Here is a 23,655-nt window from a genome sequence, read left to right on the forward strand (position 1 = left end):
CTGCCGTTACCGCAAATGTGTAGAATACTTTTAAAGTTTACACTAACGGCATAACACCTTTTTAAATCACTCCTTTTGAAAACACCTTTGGAAATCACTATAAGAGCTGCGAACGTAGTCTTTGCAAACTTGTGGAAAGCACTATGATGATTTTCACGGCTGAACACCACTCCGACAACAGACGCAGTAGAACCAGAAGATAAGAATTGAGTTATTAAAATATACTTTACACTAACCGTAGTGTATTTAGGTAAACTTTACAGGTCCGTTCTGGGGCTCACAGGTGTATTACAATCATCAGGCATTTGGTTACGTAGAGCATAGAACACGCCGAACTGTTTTTGTCAGAATACTATTTTCTTTCACGTTTTTGGAGCTATGTTGTGGTTGATGGTAGATGGTTAACTGCACTCGTTTCTGGTGCGCGACGAGCTACACAAGCTATGCAGGGAAGGAAACGGTATTATGTACATTCAGCAATAAGCAAAAACCGATTTAAATCTGGCTCACAGGAGTCATACTGATGTAAGGACTTTACGGTGATGCGTTTAAACATCAAGGTCATCAAAATGCACGTGTTTCAGGTGAGATGGGGCCTCGCAGACGACCACAATTCCGAGAGGAGCAGCCCACCAAGAAGAGAGGGCGGCGGGTACGCAGGACACATCCCCAGAGTGCAATGACGGCAAGCGGTAAGAATCAGCGGAACACTTCAGCACGCCGCCGGCGAGTCGGTTATTCTGTGAGCCTTCTTCAAGATATGTGGCGTATTGAAGGCAACAAGCGCGGCCGTTTCTAGAATATTTTCGTACGACTACTAGTGATTTATCCATGGACCATCTTTTTGGACGCAATGGACCATCCTTTTTGTGCGCAGTTGCTGTGCGATGATTACAGGAAAGCAGGTATTGGTCTACTCAGAAGTTCCTAGGCTAGGCAGGGTGCCCTAATATTCCCGGGTGTGGTGGATGTGTAGGAACAGCTATGAAACGTTCCTAGCAAAGCGTAAAGAGAGTAGTTTGCTCCAAAATCTAAATTTGATGGTTGAAGGGTTAGTTAAATACGCAGAGTGTAATTATTGTTACGGAGCGGAAGACCTAAAGATGGTGTACTTAAAGCAGGTATTTACAGAGAAGCGAGCACCGTGTTGTCCATAGCACGATCCACTCCTTCAGCTACTTCCAATGGCCTCTCAAAGCACCAGCGTGCCCAGCGGCTTCGTTTTAGCTTAGCCCTGGCACATGCCCGCAATGGTTGGGGCTATGTATTAACTTCCGTTTCCTCGGCGGCAGACACACACTGTGACTAAACCCCTGGGGAAAAAAGCGCCGTCTCGGTGATTCCTACAGCGGAGTTGGGGGAGGGTGATGGTACGGCTTGAGACGGAGACGTTGACAATGGCTGTTTTGCCGGGGTAGGGGTGGTAAATTCGCAAAGGGGCGGCTGAAGATGTTTTGTATGTGACTAGGGTCACTTGATGCATCACGCGGTAGTGTCCGGAATAACAGAACAGCTGATTGTGATACAGCCCGACGTGGCGGGTCAGTCACCACGAAAGAATGAGAGTCACAGCTGGGAACTGAAGGCCTCGGTTAGGGTAATCATACAGTGTTTTTTCGGAAAACTGCGACGAGAAACGAGAAGAGGCTTGAGCGGGTGACTTTGAGCATGGTCAGTGCGGTCTACTGCCGCTCGGACATAGTCGGATGTTGTAACTGAAGGAGGCAAAAGAGTGTCCAGTGGCAAACCGGGCCCAGCAGGTAAAATGGAAAACTAGCGGTGCCGTGACGAGACGAGCTGCACGCCAATGTGGCGTACGGGAACGCCACGTCCCAATCACGATGGCCTCGGATACATACATAGATATCATGTCTGTAGGTGTTCTGTTGAGTATCTCAGCGAGCAAATTCCCCTGAGGGTGGTAAGAAGTCGTGATCTTGTGTTGCGTCGAGGAAGCGCGAAGAATATCGGCGACAACCCACGGCGAAAAAATAGCCTCTCCAATCAGTAGCGAGCTTGTGGGGAGCCCAATGATGAAGGATGACGACCCGGAGAAGGAAACTGACGAATTCAGAGGCAAAGCTGGCGGGGAAATCACTAGTGGTGGCGTAACGTGTGGCGTAACCAGTGGCGACTCCAATCCATTTATTGCCCGTAGTAGACACCAGGAAGGGACCAAGAAGATCGATGCATACACACTGAAAATGGTTTGGGGGTATGTGTAATGGTCGGAGCTGGCCTGCTGGGGAAGTAGTAGGCTTTTTACGGCGTTTAACGAAGACAAATTGTGAAAAAACTTCATTGGCCCCTCGCGAGCCAGGAGACCGTCTATTTGAGGTACCGGTTTGCTGTCATCACCTGGCAGTTTATTCAGCTCCCAGTGACGAAAGCGCCTTGTTAAGAACAACTAGAACAACTCCGAGGGTGCCATTACTCCGATCAGATCGCCTGTGCTGATTCCGACCACAAGAAATCAAGCCGGCAAGAATTATCTTGGGCTGGGCTAGATTCAGCAAATTCGCAAACAACAAAACGTAAGCTACTCCTATCACTGAAAAGGAGAATATACAACCAATACATCCTGCAGGTGTTGACATACGGAGCGATTGGAGCGGAAACTTGGCGCCTTACTAACAACTTGAAAGCAAACTTAGGAGGGCTCAACGGGCCTTGGATAGAATGAATAAAGATATGGGTGACACTTAGAGACAGAAAACGAGCGCTTCCTGGATCAGAGAACAAATTAGAATAGAAGATGCCCTACTTCAAATACAGAATAAGAAATTCAATTCCATTGAATTCAAATAAATTCAACTTTATTTCCAACAAGAAGTTGGGGGTCCCCCATGCGAGTAGTGGCCGTAAAGACCACTTGAAAGGTGCCTGAGGGCCCGCACTCGCAATGTAGACAGTTACAGTGTTCTGTTTCCCTTTTTGTCTCCATTATACAGAGTTGTTCGACTTCAAGAGTAGGCTAGGAACGATATATACACTGTCATGCGCAGATGAACAATGAAGCATAGCGATTGCAGTGACACAGGAGAAAAAAAAAAAAGAGAAACAGTCGTAAAAATCCCAATATTTCTATACAGACTCCTTAGACACGAAAAGGCAAAAAGCAAAAAATAAAAAAGAAAGAAAAGAAAAAGAGAAAACAAACGACAGTTTTGATCAACATATATAAAAAGAACGGTGCGTGTTAACAACTTTATAAAAACAATTCCCTCATTTCTTTTCGGGTGTAGCCACTTAAATTTGTGGCCAGGCCACTTAAACGGATGGCCTGGCCACGTAGTAAGCCGAAATAAGAATCAGGTGACATAATGTGCCCTGAAAGAAGTGTCTAGAAAAAGTGGAAGGGCAGCCGACAGCAGTGCAGAAGAGGTACCCGACGCTTACATAGAAAATTTTAGAGATGGTAACGGTTTTATAACAATATTTTTCTGCGCCCGCAGAAAAGAGAAGAGGAAGCGTAACAGATGAAGCAGTAATTCAATGGGAAGCTATGAGCGCACAAACTCCGCTGTATGGCGTCATCATTTTGATGTCTTTCTTTCTGTCAGCCTATTTTAGCTCTGTGCAAACCTAGTGATTTTGTACTTTCCGTAGCAATGTTTTATGTCACACTTGTAGTGAGCAACCAAAAGCTAAGAAGAATTAAAAAAGTGTTAATTTAGATAACTCTGCTTCTACAGCAAACTCCTAACATTGCAACAAAGGCCACAGAACTCATGAAAACCTCGCACCCTCTCATTGTTTTCGATCATTTCTAAAATGCGCAGTTTCGGAAGCTGTGGATACTTGTTGGTAGACGATGCCCACAAGCAAACTAATCGTGCACAAAGCAATGCTGGATTGCAATAAGGCAGCGAATCAGGCGGGTTGGAGTACGTTCATGGCTGTCCGCGTAAAAGAAAAGAGGCCAAGAGGGTACGACAAGCGACACAAGCGCCTGTGCCGTCTATACTCTTGTGGTCCTATTTTTATTTGGACTGATCGACGTAAAACAATGATGGGTAAATTTCGCTTGACGCCATGGCATAAAGCTTTTGTTGCCTGATACGAGTGAATATTAGCTTACAACCACATCTTAACAGTCTGCTCTCAAGATTGCAATAAATATGAATGTGTGTTTTAAAGGTGTTGCATCCTATGCAGTGCAATTTTGTCGATAACCATAGTTAAGACACAAGCAAGGAGATCACTGGCAAAGTGTCAATTCAACAAACTAGCGTTCAATCATATTTTTGTTTTACTAAAAGTTCCAGTATCACCCAGATTCAGGCCACAAAAGATAACACATTTTCTCCGTCAAAGGTCTCGAGGGCTGCAAATGGGTTTCCCAGCATATATTTCTCCACCCCAGCTGACAACAAATTGAGAAGACTATAATTTTACTGTTTCTATGTAAAAAGCAAACTACAATCGCACTTTTTTGCCTTCCAAATGCATTATTTTTTGCAGCAAAGACATTCGTGCGCGTGCTATCGCCATTTGCGGTAGCCAGATTCTATATAACAAATCCACAATCACACAAAAATTATAACTAGAAATGGTAATATGTTAGTTATTATTGAATTGTAAAAAAATCATAAAAACCTAGCATGATGAATGAAAGTCTGAATTATACCATTTCTTGCAGAAGGGCACAAGAAGAAACAAGTTGAAATGAACCCTTATCTTGATTTACTACGCTGGCTACATATCAGTGGAGTCGAAAGTGGATTGCGAAAATGAAAGCAGTTCAAAAAGACCGCGACTTTGACCTGTAACGTAATATATCTATGTTTACCAGAGAAAGGGGGATTCAGCTCCTAGCTTTTGTCCTTTTCTCTGAAATCTAATACCTGCCCTTGTGAAAAACCTTCCAGGGCATGTATAAACTACGTGCAGATCAGCCATTAAAGTCAAAACCGCTTTCACGTTCCTTCTTCCCAGGACATCCACCGCAGCAGATGGAAAGGTAAGGGAGGAAAAGATGACTGACATCACTGCAATAGATTTCAAACTTTGAAATACTGTGAAGAAGAAAGGGGGCTTTGGTTGCTGCTGCTTTATTTGATTCTTTTCTGTGCCTGGCGAAGAACTTACACCAAGCACATTTATGATTCTATCAACGATTAATTATAGGGACATCACTTTATTACTAGTTGTAACAGTGGTTTCGGGGTACTTGCATTTACGTCCCTTTACTTGTCCTTCCCGTCAGATCGGCTATACGCCGGAATTGTTGCGATTCATAAAATTGGCCACAAATTTCATGCGGACACCTTTCGACCCATATCGCAAAGTAGTTGTACGTTAAAGGAGTAGATCCTCAACAAAGCCATCCTAGATAAAATGGTGTTTAGCAATATATTGCACTCAGACCAACTGAGCTTCCGTAGACAGCTGTCCACGGTAACGAAACTTGTGCAATTAACACATAACGTTCTCGCATAATTGATTCATAATTTCAAGGTGACGCAAAACTCATACACTTTACGAACGCATTCTACCGTGTGCCTCAGTCTAAATTATTATCCAAGCTTTCATCGCGTTTCAGTAAACGCAAAGAATAGCATGGATCTCGGCTTACTTATCCAATCGTATCCAGTATGTAACTTTGGACTCGGAATGCCGTAGTTTTGTCCGTTGTACCCTTCTTACGACGGATCACTGCGATCCAAGCAAACTCCCCATAGAAAGAATGTATTAATTAAAAACACCTATGATATGACGCTCGGGTGAACGCGGTTTGCTTCATACGAGGGACCCTGGTGCGGATAAAGCGCCGTTTTTCCCATATTTTACACCGCTTCACCACCTCGTCCCAACCTGCTTGAATGTTAACCCCCGTTTGACGTTGCTTGACGTGCAAAGGTCTGCATATGGGCCAGACCACTTGCTGAACAGACGCAAGTAATCAGGCGGGTACCAGCGGGAGTAAACCTGCCACGTCCTCACGCGGCAGCAGTACGCCAACTCGCCAACTACGAGAGCTCCAAGTTCAGGTGGCAGGCGGACCGTGAATTTGAAGCTCCCGTCGGGCCACCGACGAACGAGAAAAGAAATACGACGCAACAGCATGGCGATGACCGAACACCCGCTTTTTCCGCCCGTTCGATCGAAGATTGTTCCAAGGTAAATATAACTGGTAGCGAAGCTTCCATAGAAGCCCATACGTTCAGAAAATGGCGGCTCTTAAGCTGCTCATGGGGCTTAGCGCCATCTGTGTGAGGAGGGAACACTTCCGGCGGAACAAAAAATAAACAGGATGTGACGCAAGATCTGGTCAGAAAGTGACGTCATTTTGGTGGCATTAGCGGGAAAATTTGACTTCAAAATAGCCTTAGCAGGACTCTGATCGCTGAGCGCTCATGTCATTGTCATCTGACGCAAGTTGGCGAGCCCTTGGCGTGCGTGCTTCAAGTCAACGCCAGCTTATACTCGTGACTAGAGAAACGCACTTTAGCATACTGTCGTATGATTCGCCTCGGTGTTTATAAAAGCATCTTGCATCTTCTCTGAACCTTTATTCTGTATTCATGCCTTCCACTGCTGTATAAAAGCAATCAGTTGTTTATTTTGATTGCAGCGGGTGGCAAACGTACCCCCCCCCCCCCCGCCTTCGACCGGAATTTTTTTCTGCCTTGGGATACAGAGCCCAAAATGACACTTGACCACTCTCCCCGGCCCCCCTTTTATATAAAAAATGTGCCCACTCCTTACCCCGATACCAATTTCTACCAACGCCACTGCTAAGTTTAATTGCGTCGCACATACGCAGGTAGGCGTGCGTGCCTTAAGTATAGATCAAGGTTATATAATGCTTGCTCAGTTTGTGTACTTCTGTTCTAAGAGAAGAAATAACGCAAAGTCATGCTATAATCAAGACATTTGAATTTTATTCCAGGATGAACATAAAACAAATTTACCACACTGCACAAAATGAGCACGTATACAATAAGTACAAAATGTTCGTGGGCACTACATGCATTATGATTTTCCTTACGCGTCGAAAAATTTACTTTACCCGTAACACATAGCATTATGAGCAATGAAAGCGTCAACAGCAGAACTACTTCGAAACAAGAGAAAAGAACTAGGCACTGCATCTTGACGTAGAAAACCGGGCCGCAGGAATGCCGATTCACGAAAGTGCAGCGAGCACACTGCAGCTGTCCCGGCGTCTTATCAAGTAGACAAGGGTTTCTACAGAAGTTCACTCAGCATTCACGCCTGCAATTTCCTGGTTGCATTATTAGGCAAGTGTCGCAACAGATAAGTAAAAAGAGAAAAAATGGATCAATGCAAACGAAAGCGACGGCAGTATGTAAAAGCACATAGCAGGAAAGATCTGGCAGCAACGCAGCACGGAGCAGCACAACACAGTACTGCGATGGAAATAATGCTTGCGCATACAAGTGCGGGAAGCAACGAGCACTACATGCGTTGTAATGCAATAGAGAAGACACTGAGATAGACAATTAAAGCGACTCGTTTAAATTCGAGTGGTACTACGCCGAGAAGTCCTAGAGTAATTGACACAACTTGCTCTGAGCCAGCCTGAGGTGAAATCAAGAGATAGCTGTGACATAACAAAGCTTTAGACACATTTTTTTCGAAGCACCACCACGTCCCCTTACACAACCCCCGTGCACATATTAACAGTACAATAGTTTCGCGTTACCTGTGGAAATGACAGGAAAATGGTGCAGTAAAACGCCAGGTGTACGGGAGTTGCTGTTGCAACTTGTACAGCACATCGTTTCCGTAAGTACCGACGAAAGCACTCCGCTCCAACCGTTGGCAGCATCGTCCCTTAGTTCACCGTGCCTGCCGCGCACGGTACTACACGTGTTCACCGACGATACAACGCACCTCGCAACTCCACGCAGAGCAAAAATTAAGTGCACACCAAATTAACAAGGAAAAACGAATGCAAATGCGCACCACTAAAACACGCGAGGGGCGTTTCCTAGCAGACGAACTTTAGGAGCGCCTTTCCGATCACTACAAGGACTGCATCACAAAGCAATGACATGTGCCATTCTTCAGAGGGCGCTACAAAAAAGGTTTTTGAGAATGAACGGCATTTTCATAAATTATTTATACACTGTGCCTAAATAAATGTGATTCAGAAATAAATATAGTTCGTAAAATAAAATTGTTGTGTTGTTGTTGAACAAAACTTGGTTTTTTGTTACTAGTGTTTGTTCCCTCCTCACCTAGTCGCGCTTCAATCGCCACTCCCATAAGCCCCCATGCTGATGTCGCTGGCAATAGGTTCTGAACCGCTTTTTGCCCGAACCTTCGCTACCATTTATATTTACCGTGATTGTTCCTTTCAGGATGCTCTCTGTCCTTATATCTGTACTTTTAAAGCCGCGTTGTCACTCCGCTCCTTTCTTTGCCGGAGTACTTCTAATTACGCGTTTTCGCCGCAAGGGCGGAGGTACGTATACGTTGTCACCGCTATTTTGGGTCAATCTCTGGCTGCCGAAACAAGTCACCCTAGCAAGACCCCGGTATAACGTTCGCCGCAACATTGTTTTCTCGCCAAGTTTGAATCACGTTATCTATTTCACGTTGCTGCGTATTGTGGGAAACGAACACAGCTATGTGTTGACCCCTTTGACGCAATAGCGAGGGAACGCGGCCGTTCTAATCGAGTGTCCACCATGTACGGTATTGCAGTTTTTTATCTCCACCTTTTACTGTCGTTCGTTTCAATTGGCCTTGGCAGTCTCAAACTCGCCTTTTCCCCTCTCAGTTTGCTCAACCACGTTGGCCTTATTTCGCGCGCGCAACGCATGGTGCAGGCGGGCTATAAATAGCGCCCGACAGCACGGGGGTCGCGTAGCACGCGGCGCTTGGGTGGCGGGCTAGCTGTACGACATCAGGGTAAGGGGGCACAACATTGACGTTGCGTGTTTTTTTGAAACTTGGGATTTCAGGTAAAGCTTCACAAATCACGCGAGAACACACTAAATATCGTAGTTTAAACAATTTCTTAGCCTACCTGTAGAGTGAAACCGTCTACTAGGCCGGCATGTACACGCACCCCGGTCGTAGGACACTACGGTGATACGGCGGTTTGTCGCGGTCCCTTGAAAGTCGTGTAATGGGGTTTCCACAGAATCATTTCTTATTTATATTATTGCTTTCTATTCTTGCGCACAACGAAGTGCAACATTGCAACTTTTTCACAGATAAATGCCCGACGTAGTTCACAAGAGGCATTATGAATTACTACTTAAAGCTGAATTTTTTTCCCCCAAACATTGTCCAATGGTGCCCGTTCTGGTGCAGGAAAAGAAAATATGTCTGAATCCGCGTTTAAGTCTACCCAAGAGAAACGCACCCTCATCATTTGCCTACAAACTTTGAGGCCTCAATATTACACAAGTAAAAAAAAAAATATTTGGATGTTACATTCTCCGAGGACATAAAATCAAGTTAGTGCAGTACCAATACACGCGCCAAGGCATTTAAAGGGACCCGAAGGGCTGACTTAGATTTTTCTTGAACTGTAAGGTCACACATTTCGTAACTTTCTCGACTTTCGTTCTACGACCAAATATGCGTTACGTAGGGAGAAATCTGTAAAAAAAAAAAAAAAAAAGATGGCGTTTCTCTCATTCGCTTTTTCTTTCATTTTTTCGTGAAGTATCATTACGTCACAAAATAGGAGCGAAAGCCCGCGCGGGATAAATCCTCAACGCTAGCTTCAACGCCTCCTAGCTATGGCCAACTACGGCCGCGTTTCTCTGGGCAAGGAGGCTGGCTTGGACTTTTATGATTTTTCACTGGCGGATGGAAAAACGCTTTTAGATACTCGAGCGGCCGATGTGCTCGCCTATTCCGGCGTCCCAGAGCCAATCGAACCGGTTGCAAACATGGAGGGATGCGGCGAAGGCTGTTTTGAAGGAACAAGCGCCGTTTTTTATATCATGCGCCGCGTTCTGGGCTCCCGGCTGGCGCAGTTCAGAAGGGCCCCTTCACTTCACCTCATCTGGAAATCACAGCCATCTCACATTAGCGAGTTTTAGCTTACCGTTTTTTGCGGTCGGCTCGGCTCCGAAATCAAGCGGGAGCGCCATTGCGCATGCGTGGCGCGCTTGGCCGCCCACGGCGTCTGCGGTTGCGTTGAGCTTGCTGCCGAAACTGGAGTGGACCGTCGGAAACGGTTAGCTAAAACTCTCAATTATCTTTTTTCGCGCGGAGCGACCCTAGCATGACTTAAACACTCCTCACCGCAGCCGTGGCGGCCGTCGCCGTTACCCGCATTCCTCCTGCCTGAAACGTAACAAGGGCTTAGAGACGCACGCTTTACGAATTATCAACGGCGCCTCGCGGCGAACGGGCTGATCGGTGAGATAACCGCTCGCCGTAAGTTCATTTCAAGGACGATTATGTTCGTACTGACCGGGCTTTACCAAACGCGACATTGTAAGTAAAGTGTTAGTCCTTTTCAACTTCTCCTTCGCTCCACGGTAAAAGGGTGATAGGAAGCTCGGGCGGCTTGCTAAACCAGGTGCGATGCGTCTTGTTCCTTTGGCCGATTCTAATCAAAGAAATTTAGCTCCTTCCGGTCGGGTATATTGGTTGCGTAAGCTCGGGCACTCACCGTCACTGGTTATAGAGTTCGCTAAGTGCGTACCATTGCTTTTCGAAAACGAAACTGAAAGCATGATGGCTGAACCACGTGATATTTGCGCGGGATGTTCGCACACGATTTGAAACAACGTAATGAGCGGTAGCGAAGCGCTGCGAGATAACGGCGGAGTGAGGTGCCCCGCCGTGCGCTCGCTGACACGCGATTTCTTCCTGAGACGCAGCAGCTATGCGCCATGACCGAGAATACGGCAGTCCACGCTACGTACAAATTTCGCTTAGGGAGTGTATTAATCGTGTTTTAAGTGCGAATGCACTTTATAAGCGACCCCAAACCATCCACCGCCGGCGGCGGCGGCGGCGTCGGCGGCGTCCGCAGTGCTCCTCTATATTTAAAAAAGAAACAGCATCCGGCGCCAGGTTTCGATCCGAGGACTTTGCGGCCGCAGCGCGACGCGCTACCGACTAAGCCACGGAAGCCACGCTGATATCAGTGTGAGTAACGCGCCTTATATCTTTAACGCATTCAAACTACGTCGTCAGCGGCGTGCGTTGGCGACTCAGCGGCGTTATAGCGGCTTGATAACTGCGTGGTGTACACGTGATACTACAAACCCGATGGAAGAGATGGAAGAGAAGGCGGCGAGGCGGTGGGCTGCAGGGGCCGAGCGCAAGCGCCGCAAGCGGGCCGACAACCGTGCATTCACACTTTCACATTCTCCCCCTCGGGGAAATGGGGGGAATTTTTTATTTTTTCTTCCGTAAAAAATCACAAATTGTTTCACTGTGGTGCAGGATCATCGGCAAACCTCAGTACCGACGACCTGCACCATGACATCGAGGTGAGTGAAGTCATCACAACTGGTACTGAGAGGGTTTAGCGTGAGCTGAGTTCCTTGTTAATGTTCTCCACGAGTCGCCCACCGTGATGGCGATGTGGAGGGTTCGTCTTGAGCACCATCAAGTTAAAGAAACTTCAGCGGCGGAAACAAGCTGCAACACACTGGTTAGTGCACGTTCAGGAGATAACATTTGGCAGGTTATACGCAGCTCGCACAATAGAGCACTCGATAACTTCATTTTGAAGTCATTGTAATGTGTTTAGTGCCGTCAAGCTTCCGTCACTTCTAAAAGTGTTCAGAAAATAATTTTAAACATGCGCACGTTTTTAAATGCTAGTGAACGCTCCATTTTCCCCACAAATAAATGTAGTTCCCCGTCTCCAAATCGAAAAGAGGCTGCCTGTTTCCTGTTTCTCTAATGAGTACTTTCCGGAATTTTGAAACTGACAATTAAAGTGTGGTATCCATAGGCTCCGAGTTCAAACAGAAAAATATACGGCACTCAAACAAACATTAACATTCTTTACTTGTGTTTCCTTTGCCGGAGTGTTGTTTATTTCACATTTTATGAGTCCAACATACGATAAGAGCCAAAATACGCGTTTCAAGAGTAATATCGTCGTGCCTTTCGCTGAAGTGAGGAAGCGAAAAGTCTGAGTCTTGAGCTCGATTTTCATGCTTTTCCATCGATAACCCGCAAGAAGGGATCCTGCGTGCTCGGACTTTAAATTTTATACTTCTCCCCATTCAAACACCCCGCATACGACATTTCTATTTAGATCCATGCCCGGTCTGGGCATGTCATGCTTTATTAAATGAATTTCCGCACCTCCTGGCTGGTTTATTTTTTCAAGAGAATACGTTTAGGAATTTAGGGTGACGTCGCCGGCTATAAAAAAATGACTTATTACCAGAATTGGCCCCATTATACATTTAGTGAATAGAGATGCTCGGTGATCTCTTCAAAGTGAAAATGAAATTCTAATGAAGGTATAGCGGGACGTGCCCACATTTTCACGTAATCTGTGCTGGGTAGTCGTAAATGTGAATGCAATGACTATTTTCTAATAACTAAATCTGTAATGTGGTTTACAAATATATAAAACATATTTCAAGCTTCCACGCTGGAAAAAAAGAGTTGAAAAGATTAGGATTAACCCTATTAAAACTTGTGATCACGAGCGAAACCAAAAACTATGTACACAGTGTTGTGTGAAAGTTTGGCTTCGCTTGCGTTTCGCCGCCTGCCGTCTAACTGTATATACTGGATGGTTGCATTCATTTTGGGTGGCTTCCTCTGAAGGGTACGCACAGCCAGGGCCCATCTGGCAGCTAGCCCGCAAAGATTTATAGAGTTAGGTGTCCCCACCCCCACCCCTCGTTAACGGCAAACATACGTTGTTCTGCTCCGTATAATGAACTTTATTACGCAGCCAATTCGTTGCACCATGCATTGCGAGACATATTTCTAGGAACCAATGCCACTAAATTAGTTACCAAAGCAGTGCTCTCGTGTGCGTACATCATGTGTTTCCCTCGTCTTCGTTCCTGCAAACTCAGTCTACACAAAGTTTCCGTATATAAGTCGTTAACTCGCTCCGTACCATCAGCACAGATGGCACAGCGGCCATCGAACGCTAAGACACACGGGAATACCTTTTCGCCTTCGGCTGGCGCTTGATACCGCACTGCGAATACCCGAGACTGCAAAGCAATGAAAAGACAGGTGCATATTGTGCGCCCCCGGCTGAAGGTCATTCGACGGGATGAATGACCATGAAGGGATATGCCGTAATAAAGCTCTGCTCCGAAATTAGTGGGATGGCGAATAAGTATCAGTGGCCGTTGTGAGTTGCGGGTAAGTGTGAGTATAGGATGCCAGTGACGAGAACGAGCGCGAGTACGTGTGAGTGAAGAATGCGAGTGGTGAGTGCGAGTGTGACTGGAGGATGCCAGTGGTGACTACTTCTTCGAGTGAGCGGGGTGGGAAAATAAGCGTGGTGTACGCGAGTGGTTAGCGCGAGTACGAGTGAGTCTGGCGAATTCGAATGGTGAGCGTGAAAGCGAGTGAGTGCTTGAGGAAACATATTTTTTTAAGCGAGTGTGCGTTAGTAATGCCCAATGAGTAATGCCCAGCAAATAAAGCCCCACAAAAGGTTGCAGACGCACCTAAGCAGAATTGTGTTTTATCACGATGCGTGGCTTCACCTCTCTTTGTGTTGAAAACATACGTGCTATTGGGCACGTTGACATCGGTGACAATGGTGAATGGTGAGTGGGCCACTAGCCTCTTTTGCCTGTATATGAGCTGCATTCTGACATCTCACAAAAAAGGATAAGATAGTCTCTAATTAAGGACAAACTACAATGTATCATATAGGTTCGTCTCCAATAGTAGCGAAGTTGCTCTTTAGCGGAGGGAGCAACGTTGCTCCTTTCAACCAAAATGGTCGCCGGTAAACAAGCGTGCTCATTGCTGGGCTTGCTTTTGCGTATGATTATGTATATCCTATGTCAAGCAGACTGCGTGTATAGTGAGCAACACCTAGGAGGTTAGAACCTGCTGCTGTGAACGTCTTTGAACTTCGAGGGGCAATTTGAGCACTTCGAGGCTCGCTGCGGCAAGGTTCACTATGGTGAATGCATTTGTTTGCTGCAAAAAATGAACATTCTTAAACCGTTTGCTCATTTGATTGTTCAACACCAGAGCTTACTTGTTGGTTTAGTATTCTTGCTCTTAGATATACTTTAGTGGCACAAAAGCGAAAAACACGAGCATCGCCCCAACACACTTTCAGGAAACATACGTGACTCAGAGCTGCATACATTCACACGTACGCCTTTCCCCAGTGAAACACCATAGCCACCATGTCAGGAAGAGAACACAGCAGAAACGACACAAACTCAAACAAACCTGAAATTATAATTACACATGCGCCTTTGGTGCCCTTCATTTACATTTAGCCGTCGTTTGTCAGATGCGAACACCGGCGTGAGGCGTGCCGCAAATTGCATGATTACGAAACTGCACATTATTATTTCCAAAATACCATACCGGTAAACGTGAGGATGTTAACGATTGCACATACCTCCTTCTTTACTTGATGGTTACAGGCTTTAATCAAAGAGTACTCAAAACTGGAACTGGCAACAATAAAGTGCGCGAGATCGTTATGCGCGGTGCGTGGTGGCAACTTTGGGAGATTGACGCGTTTCTTTAGAATGTACTGTTGTACGTCACAAAGCAGCAGTGGCGGCTGTTTTGAATCACTGAGAGCAGCCAACACAGATTAGGCTTAGTATAGCAGCCGATATACGATGAGCGCCGCTATTATGGGCAGGAGCAGCTGTCTGTGGTTGAATATTTATTCACAAAACTTGCTAATTTCATGTATGCGGCACTCCGTTTGCGTAAATCAAGACGGCTCGGCGCGAAATTTTGAGTAGTTGATTGCGCTGGCTGGTGTTTGTTCGGTAGCGCTGAGCAGCGTAGTTCCTCACCGCGGAGGGCGAGAGCGAGCGGTTCATGGAGGGGCAACGTTGCTCCTTCGCCCGGTATGCGTTCGCCTGAGGAGCAGCCTTTTGGTGGAAGGGAGAACCTGCGCGGCTGGTTACTAATAGTAAAAGTTGCTCCTTTTCTGCCTTTTTTTAGAGTATACTCCTATGAGGTAGCTCGGTAATTCGGTATTGGTCAAATTAAAATCACCATCATCATCTTCATCATCATCAGTCTGTCTAGGCCAACTTCAGGCCAAAAGGCCTCTCCCATTAACCCCCAATTATCCCGGTCCTGTGCTAACTGCGACCAATTTATCCCCGGAAACTTCTTGATCTGATCTGCCCATCTAACGTTCTGCCGCCCCCTCCAACGCTTGCCTTCTCTAGGGATCCACTCTGTTACGCGTAATGACCAACGGTTGTCTTGCCTTCGCGTTACATTTCATGCCCACGCCCATTTCTTTGTCTTAATTTCTGCTAATATGTCCTTAACACGCGTTTGTTCGCAGACCCACTCTGCTCTCTTCTTGTCCCTTAATGTTACACCTATCATCTTCCATTCTATTTCTTGCAGTCGAATGAAAAATCTCTCTTCGGATATAAGCTGTTGACACTTATTGCCATCATCATTGGCTAAGATACCCCAGTCCCTATGTTGTCTGGCCCATATTCAACCTTATCATCAAATGATCTTAACGTTAGTCATAACCGCGTGTTAAGAAACTGCAAAGGTATCATCGGCGTAGCGGAGATTACCATGCGCCAAAATTTGATATCAAAGTGTAACGTTACAGGGAGAACAACGGCGGGCTATGTAGCGGGTCTATACATCAGGTCACCGCATACACGGTTCGCTGATACACTACACCGGTGCATTCCCCTGTCAGCTTCTGAAGGCTGTTACCTTAGCAATTCGAAGTCTATCGAAGTGGTTTTGTAATACGCCGCAAAAAAGCATTGGGAACTTGTGCAATAGGATTACCTTATACACAGCCAACAAAGCGTTTTAACAGGCTTTGGGTACACGCAGACAACAATTGTTACGGCAGGTTTTGTGCAACAGGTTGTTTGTACGAGCCTTTTATCCTGCAGTGAGATGAGATGCGCACGACTGATGGTCACCAGTTTAAACATTTACAGAATGTTGTTTTTTCGTATTCATTTTGTAGCACTCTTTCTCATGTGCAATTTAAATCCAGCACTGCTTTACCTTACGCTTTACCAGAGATCGGAATAACTGCTTTTTCTATTTTGTCTCTTTTTCAGGCATACAGAATGGAGAAGAAACCGAGAGGAAAGTGTATCATTATCAATAACATTGCTTTTGATAACCGTACAGACATCAGGGAAGGCGCTGAGCACGACGCAAAAGCAATGGAATCACTTTTCAGAAAACTGCACTTTTATGTCACCGTTTATAGAGACGTTACAGCCGAGGTGAGTGCTCGGTTTGTTTTACGCAGCGTGGCTTTGCGCTGTTGTTGTGTTTATTTAAACTTGAACAATTCATACTGATACTCAACTATTGCAGAAAAACCGATACTTCATTGAAATAATGTTCTCTTTGATTACCTGGCACTTTTCAGGTCGCCCCTCTTTCTATGCAATTTTTTAAACGCAAAAGTTTTCAGGCACGCCTGTATTTGAGAATCGCAGATATTGTGCGACGACCCGTCCGTCGCTTTTTGTCGCTGTGCGGCGGCGCAGACGATGGCTCTCGGACCGAAACCTCTAGTTGGACGATGGCATCGCGAATCAGTAAGCCAATCATGACCACAGAATGACGTAGCTGGATAGCAGACGTTGTCTATATACCGTATTGGAAACCGCTTCGAGCCGACACCCGCAAGCGAATAGCCGTGCATTTCAGTTAATTCGGGGCTTCTGTCCGCAGGTTCGCCGTACACATGTAAGAATTGACGAACAGCGAGGAACCCATTACTGCGAAGGAACGTGTTTGACTTGGATAAGCAAGTAATCTTCGCAGATAGCTAGATGGATGACGGAACGGCGGGCTGCCTTCCAGACCTCTAGCATAGTCCTGGTAGTTAGCTCCAGGAACTGTGCCTGCAAGAAAAGCAGTAGTGCTGATAAGTCATAGCATAGGTAGCCGGATGCAACCACACTGTTCGAACAGCCAGGAATCGATGAGGGTGCAGCACCCATTTTTATACCTGCACGTGTCTCTGTGTAGCTTGGCCAGCCCATCGTGTAACGAAATTCGCCACAATTTCTGTATCATTAAAAAACAAGAACGATCAAACAGCCTGCATGCCGGCTCATACATACCACAATGCTATAATGTCGCTTTACTGCATTACACTAGGATCACCCGAAACAACAATTTGCCCTGCAATGCCACGCGAATAAGTGAACGACTGATTTCTGCAAATGAGAATATTGAACCCACTGAACATGGTGAAAATGGCCCACTGTTTGAAAATGACTAACACCAAATTTACCCAATAAAGGAAAGAAATGACAAAATTGAAGAGTGTTGTACATAAGAAAACTTTTTTTATTCCGTAGGGCAACATTTAGCAAAAAAAGAGGGTTTCGCAGACCAAAAGTCAGTTTAGAAATTTCGGGCAGTATTTAGTGAACAACTTTTGTGCAGCAAACACCTTGTGTTTAACGGATATATTCCTACAAGACCAATAAACTAGACACCATTCCGAAGATATGCAGCGAGAAAAATGAATATTCCACGATGGCTGAAACAAAATGATAATACCCACAGAATAGCACGGTAATGTTAGAGTTTAAAGGTAAAAATTCAATTATCCAAACAGAGCTACCTGACAATTACATGGGCCAAAAACTCGGGAATTCCGCCCGATGCAGCCAACCGCGTAAACAAAACGCTCAACACATGACGAAGGCGCGCAAACAGCGCAGAAAGCAGGTCATGAGCGCCGTCATCTCTTACAATGTGCGCCTTCATCTCTTACAAAAAATTAAACTAATGTTTATGGGTTTTTTGAAGGGTAGCAATTGTACATAAAAAACAAATTGCAAGCGGCACCAGGTTTTTTTACTTTAAGTAAACCTTACAATAGGTATATTGAATGAAATTGTGATTAGCCTTGTTAGGTGTACGTCCATGAAGTACTAATAAAAAGATGTTTTGAAACCTGGGTATGGATTACGTGCAACGGCAAAATTCAGACCGATATGTGTAACGGGCTCCACAGAAAGGACAGTTATCTCTCAAAATATTTTTTCTCGTTTTACTCTATCGGAAGTGTCACATGAAAAAGCAACCGTCATCAAATTTTTGATACATACTTTCGAACACGATTTTATTGGTGTAATAAATGTCATACTCTGAACATAAACTGTTCCTTAGAAACTTTAAACTTGTAATGTAAATATGGTGTTTCCAGCCACTTCCATGTGGCTTTTAGGGCTATTTTAAAAACGAAGAATTATATGTAAAATTGAAAATAGCGCAGCAGTCAGAAAAGTTCTCCCTTTGATAAGACAGCCGAATTCCCCTGAATTCTCCCGGAGGTGCATGCTTCCGTTTGGTTCGGACTCTGTTTCTTTTACCTATTCACGCTGAGCGGGTTGGCATACAGTTGGATGGCCCAGCAAATATAGTACAATACTTATACACTGTCTACACAAGCAACCTTGCCCAGGGTATGGTATCTTAGCTTTCGGTGTCGAATTTATTGCAATTACCACTTCTTTTGCATTATTCATGTTGCCCATTTGTAATGAAGTGTTGACTTTCACATCCCTTCCGTGGAAAAACAGATTTGCATTTTTTCTGCGCGCTGGACGTGGTTCGCCGAGCACTTGGCAAATAAAATGCAAATTTAAAATCAGAAGGTTTTCTACGCATCCGTTCAAGGTCGCGAAGGACTGTTAAATTTGAGGTTTCGTCATAATGAGGTATCGAAGTGAACCTCATTTGAAAAGTAGAAAAACGATAAAACCTCTTTTCCGTGCGCCCCTGCTAATGGCATTCACACTGAACATGGCCTGAGGTAAAAACACCCATGAAGGCTTTAAAAGCACCTGAAGTATTACTTACGTTAACAGAAGATATTGCATCAATTCATGCAAACAAAAATGCTCAGAAAGTTCCCGTATCCACGTGGTCTAAGGAATTCTCTTGGTGCGGCGGGCCTCCGTAGGCACATTTCGCACCGCAGTAGTGCGCTTGAAGTACTGGTAAAAAACACTAAGCAGCGGAACAGTGCTCCCTCTCCTACTAATGCTCGTTGCCGACTACCTAAGAAGGAACGATGCCACGCCCTGAATCGCGCACCTCAGCTGTGAAGGTTGCGTTTTAGAGTTAGTGCCAACACCCGTGATATTAAAAACGTGAGCGTAATGCAGTAGCAAGCCTACGCTTACGTGTGACACGTAAAAGTAAAGGTAGACATTTATACGCTTTCTGTAAGGCACAAAATCAGCAAACACCTTGTAGTAACGAAACAGGGTTTTCATACTTGCGAGGGTTGTATGTCACAGGATCGATCGCTACTGAAGCATCCAGAGCGTCGGGGTGGAGAAGCAGAAGGAGAAGACATCTTTATTCATTAGCACACGTGCTGGTGGCGGGGCGCTCGCTTTGTATAGGGAAGTTCTAGTCCGGGAAACCCAGACTGCGGCTTTTTGTTCATCTCTTTTGGGCGAAAACTTGCTTTTTTATAGGAATAGAAAGGCTCCCACAGATAAAGATAATACTACCCCGCTGCACTTTTTTCCTGATCGTTTACAGAGAAGCTTTCTGTGGTTAGTTTCTTTAAAAAAATGTGTGCGTGGGTGTTAACAATATTGAGCCGGATATCTCGGAACGTTTTGTGCATCAGTGCATACAAGAGTGAGAGCTTTGTGCTTTGTGTTTAAAAGAGAGTAATGGAGTGTAGTTTCCTACGCTTCGGGGTACGAGCTGCCCGTTTCCGAAGAAAGTGACGACTTCCACTACGGTGCCCCTAGAGACTTGTTACCTTAAACATTCTTTCCCCTCTGTATTTCTCTCTCTACACTATGTGTTTTGCAGGTGCACTCTGGGACTGGGTAGAATATTATCCGAGGTGAAGTCTTCCTCCTAATTTTTTAAATTATAAACAAAGGCAACATCAATGACATGTCAGTTTTGCTGCTGGTAGATTGCAACGTGGACCTCACACTCGTTCCGAGTTGAGTGCTGTCCACGAGCGGCACGTTCTTTGTCAACCAGCACTGCACGGGCAGTTCGATTTTCGGAAGCCTTCACGCTAGTGCTCTCTCTCGGGCACGACGCTGCGACCCCCGTGATTCCCGGCGTCTCCATGGGAGACAAATGTTCTGGCTATGATCAGGCACTTTACCGCCAAAACGCCGACCTCTTGAAATTCTTTTTCGTACTCATTTACCATTTCCCGTATTTTCGAAAATAAACATGTTAATCATTATTACCTTTTCTTATTTAACCAAATCATTAAATTATAAATTTGATGGGAGGCATATTTACAGAGATTGGACGTTGGAAGTTCTAATTGCGTAATAAACATTACACTCCCTCTATGCTCTGCCATTTAAACTGGGTGAAGCCGTTAGTTTGTCCCATAAATCACCAGAAAACATTCTGGAAGTTACAGTAGGCTATGCATCACACACAACCAACACCACGTTTTCTCTAAATTTACAGTCTTCAGTATATGTCGATAACTTAACAAACATTTGATGGTATTTAGTGTTGCCTATACTCAGTTTTTTCTCAAATGCATAAAAACAAAAAAAAAACATCTATCTCTTCTTTGAAATCAGTACTGAAACGTTTACTCCGCTTTTCGTCAAAATACCTTTGAGGAATTTAGTTTCTGCTTCACAGGCGATAGCGTGCGGGCAATGCGTCGAAGAAATCGAAGAAAAATCATTGCAGATTTCGTAAAGCCTATATTTAACACTTGTGCTTATTTATGCACCTAGCGTTCGCCACATTAGCGTAAAGTTTCAACTACCGGAGATATTCAGTTCCTTCTGGCACTTCGAGAACTATTTACGGCCTCTTTATACTATGAAAATAGACGAGTGGAAAAAGTAAGTTGTGTTTTTTTTTACCGAAAAAGCGTAATTTCAGTATAATAGGCCCCTAATCCCATCAAATCTCCTACAAGGTAATTATCTCAGGTCGTTGCCAAACTAGCAGAAAAGGCATCCTTGATTTTTTAGTTATTTCTCAATAATGATTACTCCGTCGACACTGCGGTTCGTATTAGAGATGCTTAACATCAAACACTTTGTTACTCTAAATGAAACAGCTATTTGTAAACTAGTCTTTTTAGACTGCTTTTCAGTTCAAGTGAAAACGTAAAAAATGTCGTGTACGAGAATAAAACACCCCCGTGTAGTTTTTCTGTTTGGGCTAGCTTCTGAGCCATGAACATGGCACCCAACCACACAGGTTTATTCAAAAATAGCTTTATTATTACGGGCTCTGCCCACTGTTGACTAAGAATTTTAAATAATTTCTAGATCGAGCATGCATGCCCTATCACATACATTGTTTTTAAAGGCTGCACAATAGGCCATTATATACTTGTTATACAGAAAATGAGCACTGGATGCTTCATACATGATTCCTATGTATTTTACATGTCATAGGATCTGGAGCTTCTCCTGTCGCGTGCGGCAATGGCGGATGAGCAAAAAGATGCTGACTGCCTGATCGTTATTTTAATGTCACACGGAGCAAAAGGCGTCATAGCCAGCAAGGACGGAAAGACAATTCCTCTGAGCAGCGGAGTCTACCGTTGGTTTAACAAGGACTTCTGCCCGGCCTTAGGAGGAAAACCCAAGCTGTTCTTCATTCAGGCTTGCCGGAAATGTGGGTGCAATTAGAGCTTTGTTGGTGCAGGGTGAATCCGTGGGTTTCCGCATCACCAGTGTGCACTGCGAACCGGTTATTTTATATGCCGGGTTGTTTCCACACTCTGCTGCTTTAGGGTGAAGTTTGCGTGCGTTTCAGTTTTTAAACCCGTACTTTTTGTGCTTGTCAGTGGGTAACGAATGTTCTCCCAATCTGTATATAGTTGTCTTGAAGGACAGTTCATTGATTTAAATGGTCTTGCACTGGTTTTGCAAAACACTTGGTTGATCTTTGCAGAACAGGGTCATATGGCCACGCGGCGGGGTACGACGCAGGTTGCTCGAAAAAACCAAGATTTGTGGAGTAAATTTGTGGTTGGAAAGAGCCTGAAGAAACCAGGTGCCTGAGAAACGATCGACCCTGTGACGTGCACAGATGAGCATCGAGAGATATAATGCCACAGCGTTTGCTTGCTAGAACTTTACCTGTTGTGGTCTCTCTGCTGAAATGATTGTGCTAGATGATGAATAATCTTCGTGGAACCCGAATAGTCAAAGGTAGTGACAAAAACATCCACGCCATTTCGATATGAAACCAAGATTTCTTGTGCGGCATGCAAAAGTGAAAGGAAACAAGCAGTTCACCTAAAACGCAAGATGAAATGACCTAGTGGGGCAGTTACTGTAACTAAACACAAGTAGATGTTACAAATGCCAATGTTTCCGGCAATGTGGTTAGACGAGATCCCTCCCTCGCCACGCAAAAAAGCAACGAACTCTTAGTGCATGCGGCCGCATTGTACCAATTACAAAGCGCGGCACACACGTGAAACAATGCGCGAAATACTAACACCAAGAGCAAGATACACGTTTTCAGATTCGGATGTATGCAAATGTTTCAGAGTTATGGTCAAGTAGTGCGTCATCACCGCGCACCCGTAACTCTTGCTTTCCGAAAACTAATGCGGCCTCATTTGCGTCTAACCAGCAAAACTTGTGCTTTTAAACACATGTCTTTTGTCGTTGTAGGTAAAGCCTGCAAGCGTTCCTCATCTACTTTAAACTTGCCCCCTTCCAGAGCGAAGTGCATGTGGGTTTTTCGTTCGTCTTACAAAACATGCAATATGAAGTGCATGAAAGCGTTTATTTTAACCTCCGGGAATTTTTGATCAGATCCCCGATTGCACGACGTTCCTTCAGTCTACTTCTAGAGTTTAGGGCTGTTCCAGCCTCATTGTGTAAGGTCGACTGATAGAGAAAAATTCGGTTCGTGAAGGTCCAATAATGGCGTGTAATTATTATATTTGAAAAGCCATCTTCCCCGACTTCGTTACTGTTATTGAGCCAGTCATCAATTTGACTTTCAGGAAAAGAAATTGTGTCATTTGTGTGTTGTGGCTCATATTCTAGCGTTGGACTTTCATTTGCTCAAAACTTTATCTTCCTCAAAACGTTTCATATATCACAGCCTATTCTATGCTTGAATTTCTTTAGCTATAACGGCATTCGGCTAAGATGTGGTACAATTTCAATGTCCTCACATAAGAGCTCCTAAGGCTTCATGTGGATTCGAACTGTGAGTTATTCTGCAGCATGTGCTGTAGCTTGACAGTAGAAAAATACAAACAGCTGGGGAGCAAAACATGGAGGAACCATCAAAAGAATTCAAAAGAGCGGGACAGAGACTGACAAAGAGAACCAAGTCGTGTAAATCGGGAAGAGAACCAGGTACCCCGACAACGTGTGCAAGGAACAGAGCGTTTTAGCAGTTCAAATTTGAATTATCGTGTCCGCATTCCGAACCGCTTGGGAATGCTTGCTTTTGCAAGGACCGTGGTTTATTTTCGGGAACAGTACCTTTGAGCTGTAGTCAGGGATTACCATATAGAGGGTGAAGAAAGGAAAACGG

At 44.8% G+C, this 23,655-nt stretch overlaps 1 protein-coding gene across 1 annotated transcript; it reads left to right on the top strand.

Annotated features, from left to right (window-relative positions):
- The first annotated feature begins 2,033 nt into the window (after nucleotides 1-2,033).
- On the top strand, nucleotides 2,034-21,779 carry LOC144164918 (caspase-2-like). The gene is made up of 4 exons (XM_077695147.1): nucleotides 2,034-2,076; nucleotides 11,395-11,441; nucleotides 16,206-16,376; nucleotides 21,543-21,779. The coding sequence occupies exons 1-4, from the start codon at nucleotides 2,034-2,036 to the stop codon at nucleotides 21,777-21,779; spliced, it is 498 nt and encodes a 165-aa protein (XP_077551273.1).
- Nucleotides 21,780-23,655: the final 1,876 nt, after the last annotated feature.

The sequence above is a fragment of the Haemaphysalis longicornis genome, unplaced genomic scaffold (genome assembly GCF_048455015.1).
Source record: "Haemaphysalis longicornis isolate Haplotype H1 unplaced genomic scaffold, Haemaphysalis longicornis Haplotype H1 scaffold_14, whole genome shotgun sequence".
In the NCBI taxonomy this organism is placed as follows: Eukaryota; Metazoa; Arthropoda; class Arachnida; order Ixodida; family Ixodidae; genus Haemaphysalis; species Haemaphysalis longicornis.

What these genes read in the sequence shown, in the direction of transcription:
- LOC144164918 (XM_077695147.1), top strand. Translation starts at nt 2,034, where the DNA reads ATGAAGGATGACGACCCGGAGAAGGAAACTGACGAATTCAGAG. An exon ending in ACCTGCACCATGACATCGAG is followed by an intron (nt 11,442 to 16,205) that starts GTGAGTGAAGTC and finishes TCTCTTTTTCAG; the next exon opens with GCATACAGAATGGAGAAGAA. An exon ending in ATAGAGACGTTACAGCCGAG is followed by an intron (nt 16,377 to 21,542) that starts GTGAGTGCTCGG and finishes TACATGTCATAG; the next exon opens with GATCTGGAGCTTCTCCTGTC.